Below are 18,650 nucleotides of genomic sequence, written 5' to 3' on the forward strand. Positions count from 1 at the left end.
CCTCAGTACCACATAAAAAAAATAAAGGCATTGTGTTGAGTCCATCTACATCTAAAAAAATAAATATTAAAAAAAATAAGAAATAGCATATTTTTTTCCTAATGTCATCCCAAGGACTCTTAGAATTCAGGTTTCGAGATTCAAAGAGTTACTTTCCTACTAGTGAAGAGGCGGGTATTAGGCCTATTGGAAGATGTATTGGAAGAGAGAAGAGAGAATGTAGTCACGTGCAAAATACATTTCCTAGGTATTGACTGTGCAGAGCTGGTTGCTGTAGCTGAGTTGGATATAAACATATCATAGGGCCTCTCTGCTTTTGGAGACACTTGAAGCCTTAGAAACATTTTTTCCCTATTTCAACAAATGGAGATTGGAAGCAGGGACTAAATTTAATATTCATCAAGATACAGAATATGTTAGGCCCTACGTGCTTTTCTCAAGAAATAAAATTCTATGGCTGGTCAGGAAAGGAAGAAAAGAAGAGAGAATTGAGGAGACACAGAAACTTTCTTGCTCAAGATATTCCTCAGCACAGTGCAGTCACCTTCATTCAGTTTTTCTCTATTAAAACGCAGATTAGGAAACTTGGAGTGAGCTCTGGATCTGGTCTTCACTAAGGGTGACCATGGGCAAGAGACATCCCCCTCTTCCATTCTAAGTGTTTTTTTTTATGGGAAAGTATAAAACATCCTTGTCAAGTGCTCTTTCAGGCCATTACAAAGCATTTCCAAGCACTCAGCTAAAAAGTGTTTATGTAAGCCAAGTTCCCCTCAGCTCCAGTGGAGAAGCCCCCTATCAGCACCATCCTGCACAACCAGTATCTAGGGTCACCTCCTGACACATTTCAAACTCTCTCACAAAGGACAATCTGCCCAGGCCTGTTTGTTTGTTTGTTTTTCAATAAGGAAGGGAAAGCATGCTTACAAGATCAATTTACAGCAAAGGGAATCTTTCAGGGAAAAAAACCTTATGACAAAACACAAGTGCAAATGGCAGTATTATTATTGTGAAGATGTAGAGTAAGTACTAAAAAGGGATCCATAAAATCCTGAGGAAAAAGCATGGAATCATTACTATTAAGTTTTGTTTTGCTTTTTAACTGACTGTTCTTTTGATCCTTATCACATAGCCCTGGGCTAGCCCACCCAGCCCTTTGTGGGTATTAGCTAGCTGAAGGATTTTTTTTTTTTTTTTTTTGATACTAAGGACTGAACCCAGAGGTGCTTAACCACTGAGCCACATTGCCAATGCTTTTTTATATTTTATTTATAGACAGGGTCTCGCTAAGTTGCTTAGGGCCTCACTAAGTTGCTGAGGCTGGTTTTGAACTTGTGATCCTTCTGCCTCAGCCTCCTTGAATTGCTGGGATTACAGGCATAACCATGCCCACCCTGAAGGATGTTTAATGGTGGACACTGCTGAGGTGTGTGTAGCCCTAGAACCTGGCCTGGTTCCAGTGTGAGGAGAGGTCACTCTGGTTTGGGGCTTGATCAGAGGCTGGGTTCTTTCTGGTACTTCTGCTCATTTTGGGAGGCAAAGTATTTGATTAGTGCCCAGTGCAAGGGTTGCAGCCATAGTGAGATTCCCCAACAGCTGAATACCAGAGTTTGCGTTTTTATAAAATGACATTTATCCATCCACAGTGGGAAATTAAACAGGAAAGGCGGCCAAGGGATAATTACAGCTTTGTCAATCCAGTGTTAAAATCTTAAGAAGTTGGGCACAGTGGCACATGCCTGTAATCCCAGCAACTGGGGAGGCTGAAGCAGAGGGATCATAAGCTTGAGGCCAGCCTCAACAACTCAGCAAGACCCTGTCTCTAAACAAAATAAAAAGGACTGGAGATGTGGATCCCCAGTACCACACACACAATAAATTAATAAAAATTAAAAAATAAACCTAATCAAGAAATATCCATGTGTGGAAAGTTCTTCAGGCCTGGAGTGAAGAGCAATGGAGGTCAGAGCCCAAGGGCAGGCAGGAATCTTCTGTGGGGAGTTAAAGCCACAACTCTAGGGAAGGAGATAAAAGGATAATATCCTCAGATCAAGTCTCAACACCTCTCTCCAGGGGAAGCTACCTCTATTATCCTGCCCTTTAGATAGCTAGTCTAAAAAGGGAGACAAGATGGGGCCAATAGGGAGAGGACTCCTGGCCTAGAGGCGGCCCTTCCCTGTAAATGCAGCCCCATCAGCCAGGCAGCTTGAGGGTTAAAGACAGCACTTAAAAGAAAACTCAAACTCCTTTAAGCCCAGGCTTGGAGAACAGGGAGCAGCAGGGAAGCCAAAGGAAACTAATTTTGGAGGCTCTCCAAGCTGCCAATCACAAGCATATTTCTAACAGTCCCAGTGTTGTTTGAGTTGGTTGTTTTTCCACAGGCTGCACAATGGGGTCTGGTTATTCATTGAAAAGTCTGCAAGTGAGCCCCGCCCTCCATTCACAACCAATTTGGAATGCTCCATTCAGGCAAAAGGGGGAGTCTGCAGCTCAGCTAGCTAGGGCAGACCTAACAGTGCCCAGCGCCCAGCTGTCGCGGCAGGGACGCTTGCTCGCCCAGTGTGCTCTGTTTATGTAAGAAATTCAGACCCTGCAGGGGCGCCTGCCAGCTTTGCACCCTCCCTAGGATCTAAACAGCCAAGACTGTTGCTGAAATCTGCAAGGGTGTGCAAATCTGCTATAAGTGAGGTCAGGGAAGTGCCCTCTGGCAAAAGGGGAAAGGCAAAAAAAAAAAAAAAAAACTATCATACGCAGCCCAGTTCAGAAGCAGTTCAGTTCAGAATCGGAGTGTAGCTTCCAGCTGAGAAAAACAGAGTTCACTGGTATTTCTCCTGCCCCTGGGCGAGCTGGTTTGCATTAAGAGACAGCTCTCTCTCTCTGGAAGCCTGCCTCTCTAGACTTTCTTTCCCATTCATTGCCAGTAGCTACACTGGGAGCCACCTGGCTTCCTCCCAGGGGAGAGGGATTCTGGAGACACAGATTCTCTGGCTGCAGAGAAGGGGGCTGTGAGCTCCCTATTAGGACAGTTTCACAGTGCCTTTTCTTGGCTTTGGCATGGTTTGGAAGGGTTTGGAACACCCTTTGAATGCCCAGGAGACATTAAAAGGGAAGAATGTGCAAGTCTGGGATTGGACGGTGAAATTTACTCCAAGATTTCCAAAAGTACAAAGGCAAAAACTGGTTTGGTTTCTTAGAGATTTTTTTCCAAACCTTTAATAACTGCCCCTAGGGAGAGCTGATGGAGCCGGTTTGACAACCACATTTTATTTCAAGGAAAAGCATATTTCTTTATGAAAATCAAATCCAGGAGATAACTGAGTTCACAGATTGTGTCTTTCTTTTTCTTTCTTTTTTTTTTTTTTCTTAGCACATTTGGCTGTTTTTCAAATGTCTGATGTTTATATCTTTCCACTGCCTGCCCCTATTCCTCTGAGGTCTTTCTGACTACAATCCCCACTCCATGCCTTGGTGGTTCAGGAGCCCAAACTCAAATTCCTGGCTTTTTAAAACCTAGATTTAAGCTTCCTTCTTGGAATCTTTCATCCTCTGCTGCAAATTTCCTTATACACTTGTTCCTTCTAATCAGGGAAATCTCCTTTATTTGCTAGGCAGGTTCCTTTCACATGGGGCTCTTCTCCCTTTAACATCTGAGTTGCTAGTCCATTTCATCTCCCCCAGCAGGCCCAAAGGTGCACACACATTATAATATGATTTATGCGCACACACACAACTAGGAGCCTAGTATCTCACCACTCCTTTTAGCAGAGCCTAGAGGAATAGGACAATGATAGAAACTGACGACCAAAGCCTCTGTTAAATGAGTTTGATGAGTTCACAAAATGAATTTTTAAAAAAGCAACCTAATCCGGTAATGGCACCAGCATGCCTGGCACTCATCCAAGAGCTGGGAGCTGCAACATGACAAGACTCTGAGCTCCTTGGAATCCAAGTAGAGAAGCACTGTGTGCCAGGGCACAGATGGGGCCCAAGCTGCCTCAAGGGCAGCCGTATGCCTGAGAGGGGGCCGTCAGTCTCTGAGACTGGATATGCTTTACCATCATTAAAACCCACGAAACATTGGAGGAAACAGTCTCTAGGCAAAGAATCAGGCACCCAAACCTATCCCACTCCAAGTAACTGAAGTCACAATACTACTCTTAGGTAGTAGAAATGGCAGACAATACAAATTTTTGGCTTTATCAGCTACCTATGTCTTAATCTTGTAAAATTTAAGGCTATTAAAGGAGAAAGGAATGGACAGTGGCTTTAAAAAAAAAATTAAGTTGTAGATGGATACAATACCTTTAATTAATTAATTTATTTTTTAATGTAGTGCTGAGGATCGAACCCAGTGCCTCACACATGCTAGGCAAATGCTCTATCAGAGAGCTACAACCCTGGCCCGAGTGATTGGGGGCTTCTTGATAGATGTCAGGATCTTGTTGCTTCTGGAACCTACACAGGTGATCTGCCTGGAAGACAGAGATTATCTCCTCAAGTCTCCTCATGAAATATAAAGGACTGAAAAGGCTACCTGGTTTTGTTTTAAATAAGCCTAACTGAATCAAAGTTAGAAAAAAGCAGACTTTGTTAAACTTAGGCTCTTTTAGGTCAATGGGTACTTTAGGTCTTGAGTCCTTGAGAGTTAGAGGCTATCAAAACAGGAAGGATTTCAGATCATTTAGCAACCTCTCCAGAGACAAGTAGTGGGTAGGTAGTGGGGCTGCCTAACAAAGACATTGAAAGTCACTCTGTAAAATTGGACCATGCTTTTCCTTATGCTTTCTTCAGCATTCTTTTCTTCCTTCTCCCTACCTACAGAACCACTTGCTCCTAAAAAGTATAAACCAATAGCCTTGACTTTCTTATGCCTCTCCTTTGTGAAGTGCCTACAGTTCTCTTTCTTATCTTCCAAACAATGCTAAAGAGTTTAGGAGGATCCTTTCAAATGGAAATGGCCCTAGACCTCAGAGCAAGTAAACGTGGAAGCTTTCTACACCCCATCAGGGTCAGAAAGATGTGCCTTGCCCAAAAGAAAGGAACTGATTATTTCTACTATATCTGCTTCCCATGTTAAAAGAAAAAGAAATTTTTTTTCAGCAGAATAATCTCACAGTGACACAGGATTAAGATCAATGTGTTTTAGGCTCAAGGGCTGTCATAACAATTAATCCTATTTCCCCAGCCATCTACTGCAATGTATTTATGAAAAGTTGATCTTATCAGTTAATTAGTCAGTCCTTAGGAAATTACTTGTACTTCCTTCAGTAGTTCCATTCTTTTTGAAACACAGGTCTAAAAAGGACACTTCAAGGGGAAAATGGGGTCATTTGAATTTTAGAACAAACCTTTAAATTGTAGCTATGATTTTAAAATAAGATTTTATCATGCTCTTTCCTCAGTATTAAATATTTTTGTTACTCAAGATCCTGATGGTGGTATTCACAATACCATCACTGAAACAAATGAGAGATATTTTAAAAAATAAGAAATTAAGTTCTGCATGTTTTTAAATTATTTTTGTAGTTTTATTTATTTTTATGTGGCACTGAGGATTGAACCTAGTGTCTCATACGTGCAAGGCAAGTGCTCTGCCACTAAGCTACAGCCCCAGCCCTGAAGTCTGCATTTTTAAAAACTGCTATTTATATATACCAAAATCTAGTATTACTCCCGTAAGTACCCAAGTAGTCAGTTCAGAAAAAAAAGAATGTAACATGTACTCCACCCCCACATTGAAGAGCTTTTGAGAACCAATCTTATCTATGACTTTTATTTGTTAATTCTGTAAAAATGTGTAGTAAAGATGTGTATATATGGATATACTGACCCAGATTCCCTGGTTTTGTAGTCTATATGATAATGTACGTATTTAGCTACACATTCATTTATATAGATACACATACGTGCAGTGATTTATAAACACATAAAATATGTATATACACATTAATATGTCTTTAAGGAAATATCAGTTTTAATAATTTTTCTGTTTTATAATTTCTTGCTCTCTTCCAAATCCTAAATGGAAAAACTTGAAGCACTAGATGTAATAGCTTTCTTGGGATTACAGAAGAGAATTGAGGTGATGGACTAAATGGCTGGCAATCTCCCTAAGGCTTTCTCCTGAGAGTCACCTCCAGGTATCTGAAATGATGAGACAGGGTTTTGAATCCATTGAGCCTGCCCATAGCCTGATTCTGCAGCTCTGTGAGAGTTTCTTAAAAGATGTTATTGTAGATTTTTTTTTTCCTTCTCATTTCACCTAAACCTATTTGCCGCCAAACCAATGGTCAGTCTCTTCAGCTATTTGGACATTATATTATCTCTTCTGTAAAATGAAGGGGTGAGACAAGATGATCTCTACAAGGGACTTCCAGCTCAAACAGTCTAGGATTTTTAGGGTTACTTCTCAGGACCAAGGGACAATGGAAGGTACTGGTAGAACGCTTATAGTCCATAAGTCACACTTTCTCCTTCCTTGAATTTGACTTTTAGGAATTTGTAGTAAGAGATACTTCATTAATGTCTGCATAGCTAGAAGTAAATTGGACATTTCCATAAGACTTACAATAGTTTCATTTATTCATATAACCCAGGGATGGATATCTATGGGCAGGGAACCCAAATCTGAAAAACTTAGAAAACAGAATCTCTTTAGAAGTTAAACTTAAGGGTTTATCCCCCCCAAAAGAGTCATAATCCTCAAAACTGATATCCCAAAATAAAAAAAATAATTACTCACATTACTTAGCAGTTTTTTCTTAATACTTACACACACTCTCATGCATACCGGAAAATTAAATCAAATCATTTTAACAGGATAAGCTGACATTATCAGTGGTTACTGGTAAGAACATTTATTACAAATGTTTCTGATACTGTGGGAAAAAAGGTTTGCTCTTCCTGGCAATTATAAGTGTGGTTTACAATTCATTGATTGGGTGATTCAAACTAACTCCTAAGACTTCATTAAATTTGAATACGTTTCTTTCCCTCCCTTGGAATAATCATGGCCTCTTCCAGAGATAACTAGAATGGAGGCCTCCAACACAAGGCTGTGGAAAGTCTTCCCAAAGAAGTAAGGGTTCTCTGCTCTGCCCTGCCCAGCTGTGGACTCTGGCAGTTCTTCTGGGGCTCCATGTCAGTCTGAACCACAAATAGATCAGCCTGAATGAACAGCTCAAGGCCACACTGCCCCATAATGGCGCTCTTGCCCAACCTCTCAACAAGTAAACCTATTTAAATCTATCCTTCCCTAAGCTCCATGTCAAGAAATAAGAGTTAGAGGGGGAAAGAGCTATAGGAGGCTTTTCTAGGCTGCAATTTTATCCTTAAAATATAGAAAAACTCAATTTTAAGCATTTAAAGCAAAAAGCAAAGTAAAAAAACTCACACTTGGTAATCAGGGACATCTCCCAAAGCACCTCCATTTAAGGTATGGTATTTTAATTACTGAACTTAGCACATTCTATTCACTAAGCAGGAATTATTTCTAAGGAACCAAAACACATTTATTGATTTCTTTGCTTTAGCTTGTTCTTCCAGATAAATATCTTTTCAAATACAAATCTTATTTGCTGACATCTTTCTCTTATGAACAGACCTTTGCTTCAGCACAGGCAATCACCTCCCTTTTAACTCTTTTGGGTTACAGAGAAACAAACAAAAGTGTCATAAAAATGTTTCAAAGAACCTCTGCCAAGAAAGCCACCTCCCAAACAGACTCTAGTTTATGTTGCTCTGAGCAAGAAATGGAAAGGCTGGGCCAAATTGTCAACACAGAACAAAGTTAGATTACAAATTCTGTCTTTCATTTTGCTCTCTCTCTCTCTCTCTCTCTCTCTCTCTCTCTCTCTCACACACACACACAAAAAAAAAAAAATTTGAATTATCTTTATTTAGCCTTTCAGTGGCAAGCTTCTCAATCACTTGAAAGCAATCAAAGGGCAATAATTAATAAGCATTTCCTTTCATATAGAAAACATCCACAGCAAGCTACGACAAAGCTAAGGTAACCATGCATCTCTGTGTTAGTCTATTCCTTTTAAAGTTTCATGGCATTGTGCCTTGGACATAAGGCCTATCATTAAAGAATGTTTAGCTGGTACCTCTGTTCTTTCATTTAATAGATTTAGAATACCCAGCTTTTACTTAGATTCAAAGATACCCTCTCTCCCAGTGGCATTTTTACACGCACGCACGCACACACGCACACGCGCGCGCACACACACACGCACACGCGCGCACACAGATTTAAAAAGGTGGGAAAAATCTTGGTGCAAAATGAGAAATTGAATCCTTGCCTGGCTCAGGTGCTTGCTATTATAAACTATGACTAAGAGACATGAATTTTTCTATGATGCAACTCTCAAGAGAGACAGCATTTTCTCCAGGCCTCTCTTAAACCTGCTCATTCGCCAGTGACTAATGTTCTCTAGAGCAGCCCTGTGCTGCTCAAATTTCATCAGCCAGCTTTGTCCTTGATAGCTCTGCCTGGACCATAAAAGCTCCCAAACCTGTTGAAGACAGCCCCCCCCCCCACTTCAGGTCAAAATCAACCGTGCTCCTGTCAGCACCTAAAGCCATCTTTGGAGCCACAAGCTGCATCTTATTATCTCAAGTAATGAGCACTTAATGACCATTTTAATAAAAAGGTTTTACTCTTATATGAACAGTAAAGGCACAGCAACTGCAAGAAAAATAAAATCAGGTCACTCTGTGACACCCTCTGATAGCTTAGCAGAAACAAAATTAACATGTTGAGTGAAACCACAATTAACTGGAATTTCCCATTAACTATCTGCTGCCTCTTTAAAAGAAAAAAAATATCCAGATTCATCATTTGTATCAAAGGCTTAATGTATTAAAAAAAAAAAAAGCTATAAGAACTCGGATGATTAATAATTGTTTGGCCCAGCATCTTATATGTCAGTTAATTTACAATTTTGAGATCAGAGCTTTGCAATATTCTTTTTTTTTTTTTTAAAGCAGAAGGCAGCTTTTTTTTTTTTAAGAGAGAGAGAGAGAGAGAGAGAGAGAGATAGAGAGAGAGAATTTTTAATATTTATTTTTTAGTTTTTTTTTTTAGTTCTCGGCGGACACAACATCTTTGTTGGTATGTGGTGCTGGGGATCGAACCCGGGCCGCATGCATGCCAGGCGAGCACGCTACCACTTGAGCCACATCCCCAGCCCCTTTGCAATATTCTTAAAAGTAAAAAGAAATTTAGGCCAGGCACAGTAGCATATGCCTGTAATTCCAGTTACTCAGGAGGATTGCAAATTTGAGGCCAGTCAGGGCATGACTGGTGAGACCCTGTCTCAAAAAATAAAAAATAAAAGAGTTGAGGATGTAGCTTAGGGTTAACAGTGCCCCTAAGTTCAATCCCCAGTACTGGGGCGGGGGGAAGGTGTGGGGGCACTGGTAATGTAATAGTAGAATGTCTGCCTAACATATGCAAGCTCTCAAGTTCAACCCCCAGTATGCTCTCCCTGCCCCTCCCCGCAGAAAAAACAAATTTAGGATGAAATTATGTTCAGTAAATCTTGCCTGCAATAGAGTAGAAACATTTCAGAAATAATTTCAATAAGAAATGGAACAAAAAGTTTCAGGTTTAGTCTTGAGTTATTAAAAGAAACTACATGCATACCACTGTCCAAATTAGCTTGGTATGGCTGAAAAGAATATTCTAGACATTGATGATCCCAAACCAACCAATTTCAGAACAAATGTGTCTTCACCAGAAAGGTACTTACAGTTATCAGACTGAAAATCTGGGACAAATTGTTCATCATCAGGAACTTGTGCTGAAAAAGAGATTTTTATTTTAGATCTTTAAGTTTTATTAAAAGGCACAGTAAAATGTTTTATATGGAAAATAGGACAGCCAAGAAACTTGCCTTCAGCTAACCAAGCCTCTTGAAGTTGACTGAGATCCTGAAACAACTCTGGAATTAAAAACAGAAGACCCCAGAATGAGGCTATTACTTCTGCAAGGGAGAAGAGGGGAAGAGTCTACATGCTGCTATCACTGGGAGTGATGTGAGGAAGACAAAACAGAGGAGGGGAAAGCTACACTACCTTCAGAATCATGAGCCAGATCTGTGTCCAAAAACTTCCTCTTTCTGTCAATCACAGGCCGCCCTCGACATTCCTCTGATCGAGATTTCTGAAAGAGGCCAACAGACAAGATTGAAGTATAGTAAAGAGGCCCAAAGGGAACTGACCCACTAACAAATGAGAAGACGACTCACTGAAGAGGGAGGACAAAACAAACCAAAAGCCACATAAACTTACCCCTGGGACCATAAAAGGGACTTGCTGATCATAAAACCCATCCATGGTGCTTCCAACTTCTCTAATATCACTTTGAAAGGTTTCAGCATTGAGTAATTTCTGGGGGAAAAGAGATCCTCCTGTAATATGAATTTGGGAGATTTTAACTCGGGGGCGGGGGGCAATGAAGCAATTTTATACTGCCCTTTCTTTAGGGTTGTACAAAATCACTACCCTTCTCTGAAGTACTTAAAAGCCCACTCAAAGTGTAAGCTTTCAGACCAACTTTGAACTTGATTAATGGTATCAAAGGTTCACAATGTACTCAGTGCCAAATCCATTTACCCAGTCATTATTGTCTGTCTGTCTTTCTTTTATCATTAAGATTATAGACTTGGTACTCCTTTTCCTCTACCAAGAAAAAAAAAAAAAAACTAAACCAAAAAAAAAACAAACAAACAAACAAACAAAACTCCCCCAAAACCAAAAACCTTATTTTCATCATTAAAAGGTGATTTCTTGATTCTCTGATATAGAAGATACTCCAGAGCATTTGTAGTAGGGTTTTAAAAATACAGTGACAGGAAGTAGAGAAACTGGGTTTAAGTACTCCAAAGTATTGGCAATTAAGAATCTGACACACATGGTGTTTCTAAAAGTATTTTATAGGTCAGTGGTAAAAAACACTATGTATAATTCCAAAGAAAAAACTGATCAGAAATATACTTATCTTCAGACACAACTCTTTATATTTAAAACCTAAACCTTCTGTCCAAACAGGTGTATGTCTGTAATGTCACAAATATCTCCATGGCAACTTATAGAGATACCTGTGGTATCTCCAACTTCTAAAAGAATAAAATATCCATGAAAAGAAATTGATAAACAACTTCACTGTACATATTTTAAACATATTTTTACCAAAGACCTTTAAAAAATGAATTATAATTTAAATTTTATTTTCTTATAGTAAGGTCAGATTTCCAAGACATTTTCCACCCACCCACCCCCAGCATTAAACTCTTTTCATTCCTGGTATGTGTTGGGGCTGGGGGGAAAGATTGAGGTCAAATGCAAGATGAGAGAATGTTTCCTAATTTGTGAAAAATAAAGTAACAATATTACGAAGGTACCATTTCCAACTTTATTTTATTCTCCAAATAAAAATGCAGTTAGGTAAACATAAAGGTGGAAAACATTAATTTCACTCACCCCAGACCTAAGCAATGCTTAATGAATAATTTCTTTAACTTGCATATAAATTTTAAGTGGGGAACTTTTTTTTTCCCAATGGGCAAATCCATCCAATTTGTTTTCACAATGTGGAACCTATCAAATTTTCACAAGTGAGCAGGATACAAGAAAACTCTTCACAGCCAGCCTTCTCAGCACTTGGCCAGAGTAATCAGATATTTTCAAAGTCAAAGGAAAGAAAGGAGCATAACAGTACAGTTCATAACTTCTAGAAAAAGACTGCCGCCATCCTGCCTGCTTGCTTTCCTAACAGCGCAAAAACGTTCAGAATAAAGCCTCTCTCAAATGTCACCAATCCGTACAGCAAATCTAAGAAATCTTAGCATTGAGTTGAAGGGCATGAAAAAGAGTTCTCTGACGCCTTCGAAAATCTGTCTGATTAAGTCGTGGCCTTAGGAATTCTGTAAATGTCTATCAGAGAAGGGAGACAACGAAGAGAAAAGCAGGGAGGGGGGTGAGGAGATATTTTCAGAGTTTCATGATGAAATACTTCTCCCTAAGAAAAAAAATTTTCTTTTAATATTTTAATAAAAGAAACTGCCATAAACGAATCCAAAGGAGCACGGAGGATCTAAAGCAGCCCTCAGAGTTCAAGGACTAGAAACATTGTGTTCAAAGTATTTTTTAAAGCCTGAAGGGAAGGCTCGAGTTCATCCAGGAGTTTAAACCACTTCCTTTGTGCACCCCCCCTCCCGGGTGCCCCCAGGAAAACTTCAACACAGCGCAGCGGCTCGATGGAGGCCCCTCCCCGGTGGCGCGCAGCGGGCCTGGTTTTATGAATGGGAAAGCGAGCCGCGGCCGCCACATCAGGTAGAGACTGTAACTGGATCCCTAGCGCTGGGCCCCATTCACAAAACAAGACACACTTCCACCCAATTCCCAGCCTTCCCCATTCATGAAAACTCCTTCAACTGCGCCCCCGCCCCCACTCCCAACGCACGCCCAGCCTCCAACGCAGGCCCCTCACCCCAGCGTTTTAGGAAGAAAGCTCGATGCTTCATTCACAAAAAGGGAAAGGGAAGAAAAAAAAAAAAAGCCGCAGGGAGCAGCGAGCCAACTAAAGAAACCCGCTTCATTCATAAAGTCACCCACATTCATAAAAACGAGGTGCGGCGCCGTGTGCTACCCACCGCCTCCAATTTACCCCCTCCAACCCAAAACATCTCGCCTCCGCACCCCATCCTCCACCAGGAGTTCGGTTCCCCGCTCCCTCTGAAAATGCAGCCGGACCCCCAATCCACCGCGAGGCTCCAGCATCTCTCCTTCCCCGCTCCGCACTGTGTTTCTTTCTACCATCCCCAGGCCGCAGTTCTGGCGCTCCTGGATTTTCTCAAGAGTCGCCGCGGAACCCGGTGCCCTTACCCTGCTAAGAATTGGAGTGGGGGACTGGGTGTCTATTTTCCAAAATCTGAAACTTGCAAGAGCTGCATAAGTTCCTGGCCGACCCCCAAACCCGCAGGCTGCACATGCCTATGTCATTTAACCCTTCTTGGTTTTTTGGTGTTGCGGGGGGTGGGGGGAGCACCTCTCAAACATTCAGCCTCAAGCTGCTTCCCGCCCCCTCCTCCTAACTGCAAAGCTCCGCCAAGCGTCTCTTCTCGCGAGCCTCCAAGTCCCTCAGGGCTCCCAGATCTCCAGAGACAGTAAAGCCCCGCAACTCCGCGTTCCCCCACCTCGATCCTGAGCCCCGCACCCGCACCTAGCGCTCGGGCGGGCCTCCCCCGCGATGTGCGGAAACCCGCTCGGCTCGCGCTCCGGAACCGTTAGCCGCCCCCGCCCGATGCCTCCCAGGAACCGAACCGGACCGGACCGGGACGCTGGGGGGAGGGGCCAGTCAGCCCCCGGGGTTCACCCCAGATGTGCACCCTGACTTTAGGATTCTGAATCAGCCAGTGAACTCTCGCCGTCTGGGCCTTTCGGACCCGTTGCAGGACACACCTTGTGATGCCCCTTTGCCCCCTCAACGCCCACTCACCTGAGGATGCTGCTCTCTGCCCCTTGCAGCGGTCCCGGCGGCGCAGGCGCGCTCACGCACGCGCGCACCGGGCCTGGGCGCCTAGGCGAATGACTGGGTCGAGCCGCTCCGGAGACGGTGAACCGCTCAGTACACCAGCGGCTGGACTCTGCGCGGCAGCTGCCAACCAGGCTGGAGCGCTGGCCCGGCCCCCAGCAGCCCCCTGCTCCGCCCGCTGCCATTGGCCCGCGGCCCTAACCCAGACTCTTTCCCATTGGCCTGAGGCCGTTCCCGCGGCTGTCCATCACTTCTTGTTTACCCTGTCTTCGGGCAAATCCTGCGGAGCCGCCCCACCAACTCCACCTCCTATTGGCCCACGATAGGTCTTTCTCCACCCCCTCAGGGGTCTGTTTTACATAATTTATGCACCGGGGGCCATTGGCCAATCAGCATTGGCTTGTTTATATAATGAATGTAAGGACGTTTTTCATTCATAAAAAACGCGACCTGAGGGGGAAGCTTAGCTGAGTCAGTGAAGCACTTAAAGGGGCCGAAGCCGGGAGGAGCCGCCGTTACTTCCCCTCTTGCAGCTCTCGGGACTTTTCACCAAGGCTCTGCTCTTCCCCCTTTTCCCCTCTCCCCCACTCCTCCCTCAGCTACGCCACGGCCAGGATTGGGTCGCTTGGCGCCAGACGTTCGCAGCTGCAGCACCAGGCAAAGTTATCTTTTTAGAATTCAGACGAGAGGAATTCGTCATTCCACACAGAGAAACTCGCTGACCGACCTGGGCGTTCGGCCCACAGAAACACAGAAAACGGAAATCGAGCCTTCTAATCTTAGTTACCTTTAAGAGAGGCCTTAATTTCTTTTAACCAGGTTTCCAGTGGGAAGAATAAGCACTTATCTCCCTTTAAAATCTGAGCTCTCACAGCTTTTAGCTGCTGTTTTATACTGGCAAGGCCTAAGGCCCAACCAAATACCGTTCTCTCTTTATGCTTAATTGCAGCTCCATAATCTTTGAGGGAGTGGGCTCAGGAGGGGAGATGAGGGTCGTGGCCAATGAAATCTTCTCCGCAGCCGGCACCAGCTAGTCAAAGAACCTAGAAATATAAATTCCTCCGAAAGGGGCATGCAGAGTTAGACCACTTGCTTCCCTCCCCGGCTGCTTGTTTTCCATTTAAGTGTTGAACGCAAGATGGTGTATTTGCGAATTAGATCCCGTGCAGCTGGGAACGACGAGAAACAGCTCTGCTTGCCAAACTATAGGGCACTAACTGCAATTGCTGAGATTCTTAACAGGGTGTTCCAGGAAACAAATAAACAAGCAATCTTCTACAACCGCCCCCTCCCCGCCCCCTCCACCCCCTCCCGTGAAGGCTTGGGGCCTCTTCCCCAGGATACTGGGGGCTTAAGAGGGAGCACTTCTGTTCTTGTTCGGTTGTGTGCCCTGCCATTCACCCCGTGTGTCAGAGGTGGGGGAAGAAAGGTACCACATGTTAGGAGAGAGCCCCTAGTAAAGGAAGTCCTAGGGTAGCCAAATCTGGAGTTGCCCGCCCCCCCCCCCATTCCCCACGGTGGGTAATGCAGTGTGGATGTTTAGGGGGATTTTTTTTTTAAGTCAAGATTTGTCCACTTTTTTTTCTACCTTCACTGATATATCAAACAGTGTGGACATTTAGTGTGTTGATTATAGCCCTTAAAATGTTTGTGTCCTAAGGAACAGTGGAGTGGGATGAGATGGGAACCCAGCAGCCACCAGGCTCCTGCCAGAGACGCGGATAGGCAGGAGTTGATGTATGGGAAAGTGTCTGAACTTTTAAGGAGCAGTTCCTTGATATTTAATTTCTTGGTTGAGCGTCGTGCTTCCTCCTCCAGCTTTCTCTTAGTACTTTTATTTGTTCCACAGGCAGCGCCATTTCAGTTTGGCAGCTGGACCTTCCAGCTTGTTGCTGACATTCCTGTAGGCTGCCTCTCCTGGGCTAGATGCAGGGTCCCTTAGCTCCCAGATCCTCTTCCTTTCCTATTTTATCTACTCCCCACTGCTGCCACTCCCCTATCTCATTCCCTCTCAGCCTTCTGTGATCTTGATTCTCCCAGAGTTTTCTTATTCCTCTTCCTTTGGGCCCCAGGCTTTCAGACGGCTGGTAGCCCATGGGGCCACATGTGATCACCACAAAAACCAGGACAAATTAATCCCAATTTATAACTTTAGCTACAAGAAAACAGGGCAAGACACTTCACAGTGATTTTCTCTACAGGATTGGACTTGATGTCTGAAGGGTGGCTCTTGTGACATTTGCCTTGAGCCAAGGCTCTCCATCCCACCTTGGGAAGAGAAACTGGGAATTTCTGGATTGAGGAGCAACTAACAGTAGCTAAATTGAGGACGGGGAAGAATTCAGTGATAGATTTTTAGAAAAGAAGGTTGTCATAGACCCAAGATGATGTACAGGGATTTATGCTTGAATACAGCTACTGCTGTTTAATTGTTTAGTCATCCAATATCATTTATTTTTTATAAAATATTCAGCCAAACCCTATGCTTGGCGCAAAAAAAAAAAAAAAAAAAGTTACAGAGATTAATAAGGCCCAGTTTTTGCCTTGGAAAACTCCATGATCTAGTGTAAACTTTCAGTAGCTACAGTTCTCTAGTTTACTGAGCATGAACATATGATCTGTTTGTGCCATACATAATTCTCCCCAGATCATCTAATTTTCGGTCAGTACTATTAATATCTCAATTCTATAGATGAGAAGCTGAAGTACAGAAAGATTAATTTGTTAATGGTCACAGAGCTAGTGCATAAGTTGCTGACCCTGGGTAAAAACCAAGGTGATCACACTCCAGAGCCCATATATCCCTTTGTTGCTGAGTAGGCCACCAGAAAATATTATTTAAACCCAGAGTTGTAGAGGACATAGGGGGGCTCAGTATAGTGTTAAGAAGATCTTGGGAATGTTTGGAATGGTCCAACAACAGAAACCCATAGGTAGTAATAAATGAGTCTTTCATTAAAGAAGACATTTCCACAGAAAAATCTGGGGTAGTACTGAGGGACTATTATACTGGCCAGGACAGATAAACTCGGGGAATTGTACCAGCTCTCAAAGGCTATGATTCTGGGAATTCAGAGCCTTGTATTGGACTAAGAGGTCTGGCCCTGGACAGCCACCTTGGCTCTAGCATGGAAAATGGAGGTACAGCACATGATGACCTATCACACCAGACCAACTTTTGGTCCCACGATTGGTACCTTATCATTAACTGTCTTCCCTCCACACCTCTTCCTTCTTTTCTTCTCCTCTTTATGATTTACTGCTTCCACAGCCATTCTCATTCCACCCTCCTTCTCTTGTTATCTTTGCCTTATAAGAGTTAAGGGTCAGTATTTAGAAGTTCTTTGTCTAGTACATTTAGGCTTTCTTCCTAAGACCGTTACTTACATTGGAGGGTTTGTAGAGCACGTGTCCTAATTATCATTCCTCCTCCTCCAGAAAAGAGAGAGAGAGAACTGGAAAAGAAAACAAAAAGAGAGACTATGTCCTCTGGAACATTCATCTAGTGTCAATCTGGCCTTTGTCTTTTGTTATAGCAACTCATTTAATCACAATAAGAAAACTAGACCCTTAGCTTTTTGTTTATTTGTTTTTGTTGTGTTGTTATTCTGGATTAAACCCAGAGGTCCTTTACCAGGGAGCTACATCCCCAGTCCTTTTTGTTTTGTATTTTGAGATAAGTTCTCACCAAGAGGCTGAGGGTCTCCCTAAGTTGCTGAGGCTGGCTTCAAACTTGTAATCCTCCTGACTCAGCCTCTTGAGTCCCTGGAACTATAGGGATGTGCCACCATACCCAGCCTAGACTCTTGTTCTTTACACTCAGTTTACACTGTGTCTTTAGGGAAACAATGTGGAAGAATAGAAAGAAAAAGAAAAAGTATATTGCCTCCAAAAAAATTATATTGTCTGACAGCTTCCATTTCTATCTAGAAGGCTACTTTTAAAGTTTCCCCTAAAATGCCAAAGCAAGTTACATGTAAGACCAGCAAGCAACCCTGCCTTGAGCCATCACCAGTGTGATGGGAAGTGTGGCCACATCATGATCTTGGGCCCTCACCTTGTGAGCAGGCCTCCTTTCCTCTGTTAGAATGTTGCAGTGAGTGTGTTGCCTGCCTAGTGTCTGGGGTGCAAGCACATGGACTCCGAGGTTCTTTTCCATTCTTATATGTAGAATAGGACTTGCAGACAGGGCACAAAAGGTGCGAAAATATTTTCTTGTCTTTGAGAGAAAGATAAAGAAGTCTATCTTTCTTTTTAAAATTCAGAAATAAAGCTGGGTGCAGTGGTGCACACCTATAATCCCAGCAGTTTGGGAGGCTGAGGCAGGAGAATGTTGAGTTCAAAGCCAGACTCAGCAATTTAGCAAGCCCCCTAAGCAATTCAGTGAGACCCTGTCTCTAAATAAAATATTTTTAAAAGGCTGGGAATGTGGATCAGTAGTTAAGCGCCCCTGGGTTCAATCCCTAGTCCTCCCCCCCAAAAAAAAAATCAGAAATAAATACCCTAAAAAGTGAAAGAAGAAAATAAAATCTTATAGGTTCAAAATCTCTTTAAATAAACAGGGGCCGTGTTGCCTCCAGGGTTCTTCATAGCCAGGGAATAGTAATAGCTCACATGCCCGAGGACTTCACAGGAGTCAGACACTGTGCTAAACACTTCGTATGTGTTAGAACACTTAGTTTCAACAATGGCCCTCTGAATGAGGTACTATTATTATCACCTCTACTTTTCACAGGTGAGGAAGCTTAGCCATAGAAAGATTCAGTAAATTGCTCCAGCTTGCATAGCTAGCACATAGTAGGAGAAATGCAGAAAGTAGATCTCTCCCAGAGTTTGCTGTCAACTGCTCCACTGTGCTTTCTCAGTCCTGTGGAAGTGGTGGGTGCTTAATGACAAGAGGCAGCCTTGAAAGAGTAAGCACCTCACTCTGCCAGGCCCACTTGTTTAACCCACTTGGTCCTCTTAACAACACTACGATGTAGATCCTATTATTATTATCCTCATTTATTTTATTTTGTTTTTGATATTATTTTTGGTACTGGGAATTGAACCCAGTAGTGTTTTATCACTGAGCTACATTCCCAGCCCTTTATATTTTTTTATTTTAAGATAG

The 18,650-nt window shown here is 42.8% G+C and overlaps 1 protein-coding gene across 2 annotated transcripts in view; it reads right to left on the reverse strand.

The window, feature by feature from the left end:
- Etv5 (ETS variant transcription factor 5) overlaps positions 1-13,673 on the reverse strand; it is a 58,898-nt gene extending 45,225 nt beyond the window's left edge. The window contains exons 1-5 of one of the 2 annotated variants that reach the window (XM_021730326.3): positions 13,502-13,673; positions 10,294-10,392; positions 10,078-10,165; positions 9,897-9,944; positions 9,753-9,803 (exon numbers count right to left, since the gene is read on the reverse strand). In XM_021730326.3, the coding sequence (XP_021586001.1) occupies positions 9,753-9,803; positions 9,897-9,944; positions 10,078-10,165; positions 10,294-10,338 (232 nt within the window). In that variant the 5' untranslated portion in view covers positions 10,339-10,392; positions 13,502-13,673. Of the gene's footprint in view, positions 1-9,752; positions 9,804-9,896; positions 9,945-10,077; positions 10,166-10,293; positions 10,413-13,501 lie in introns of both variants that reach the window. The other variant, XM_005331011.5, reaches the window with a different exon arrangement.
- Between the last annotated feature and the right edge of the window lie 4,977 nt (positions 13,674-18,650).

Source organism: Ictidomys tridecemlineatus, chromosome 3 (genome assembly GCF_052094955.1).
Source record: "Ictidomys tridecemlineatus isolate mIctTri1 chromosome 3, mIctTri1.hap1, whole genome shotgun sequence".
NCBI lineage: Eukaryota > Metazoa > Chordata > Mammalia > Rodentia > Sciuridae > Ictidomys > Ictidomys tridecemlineatus.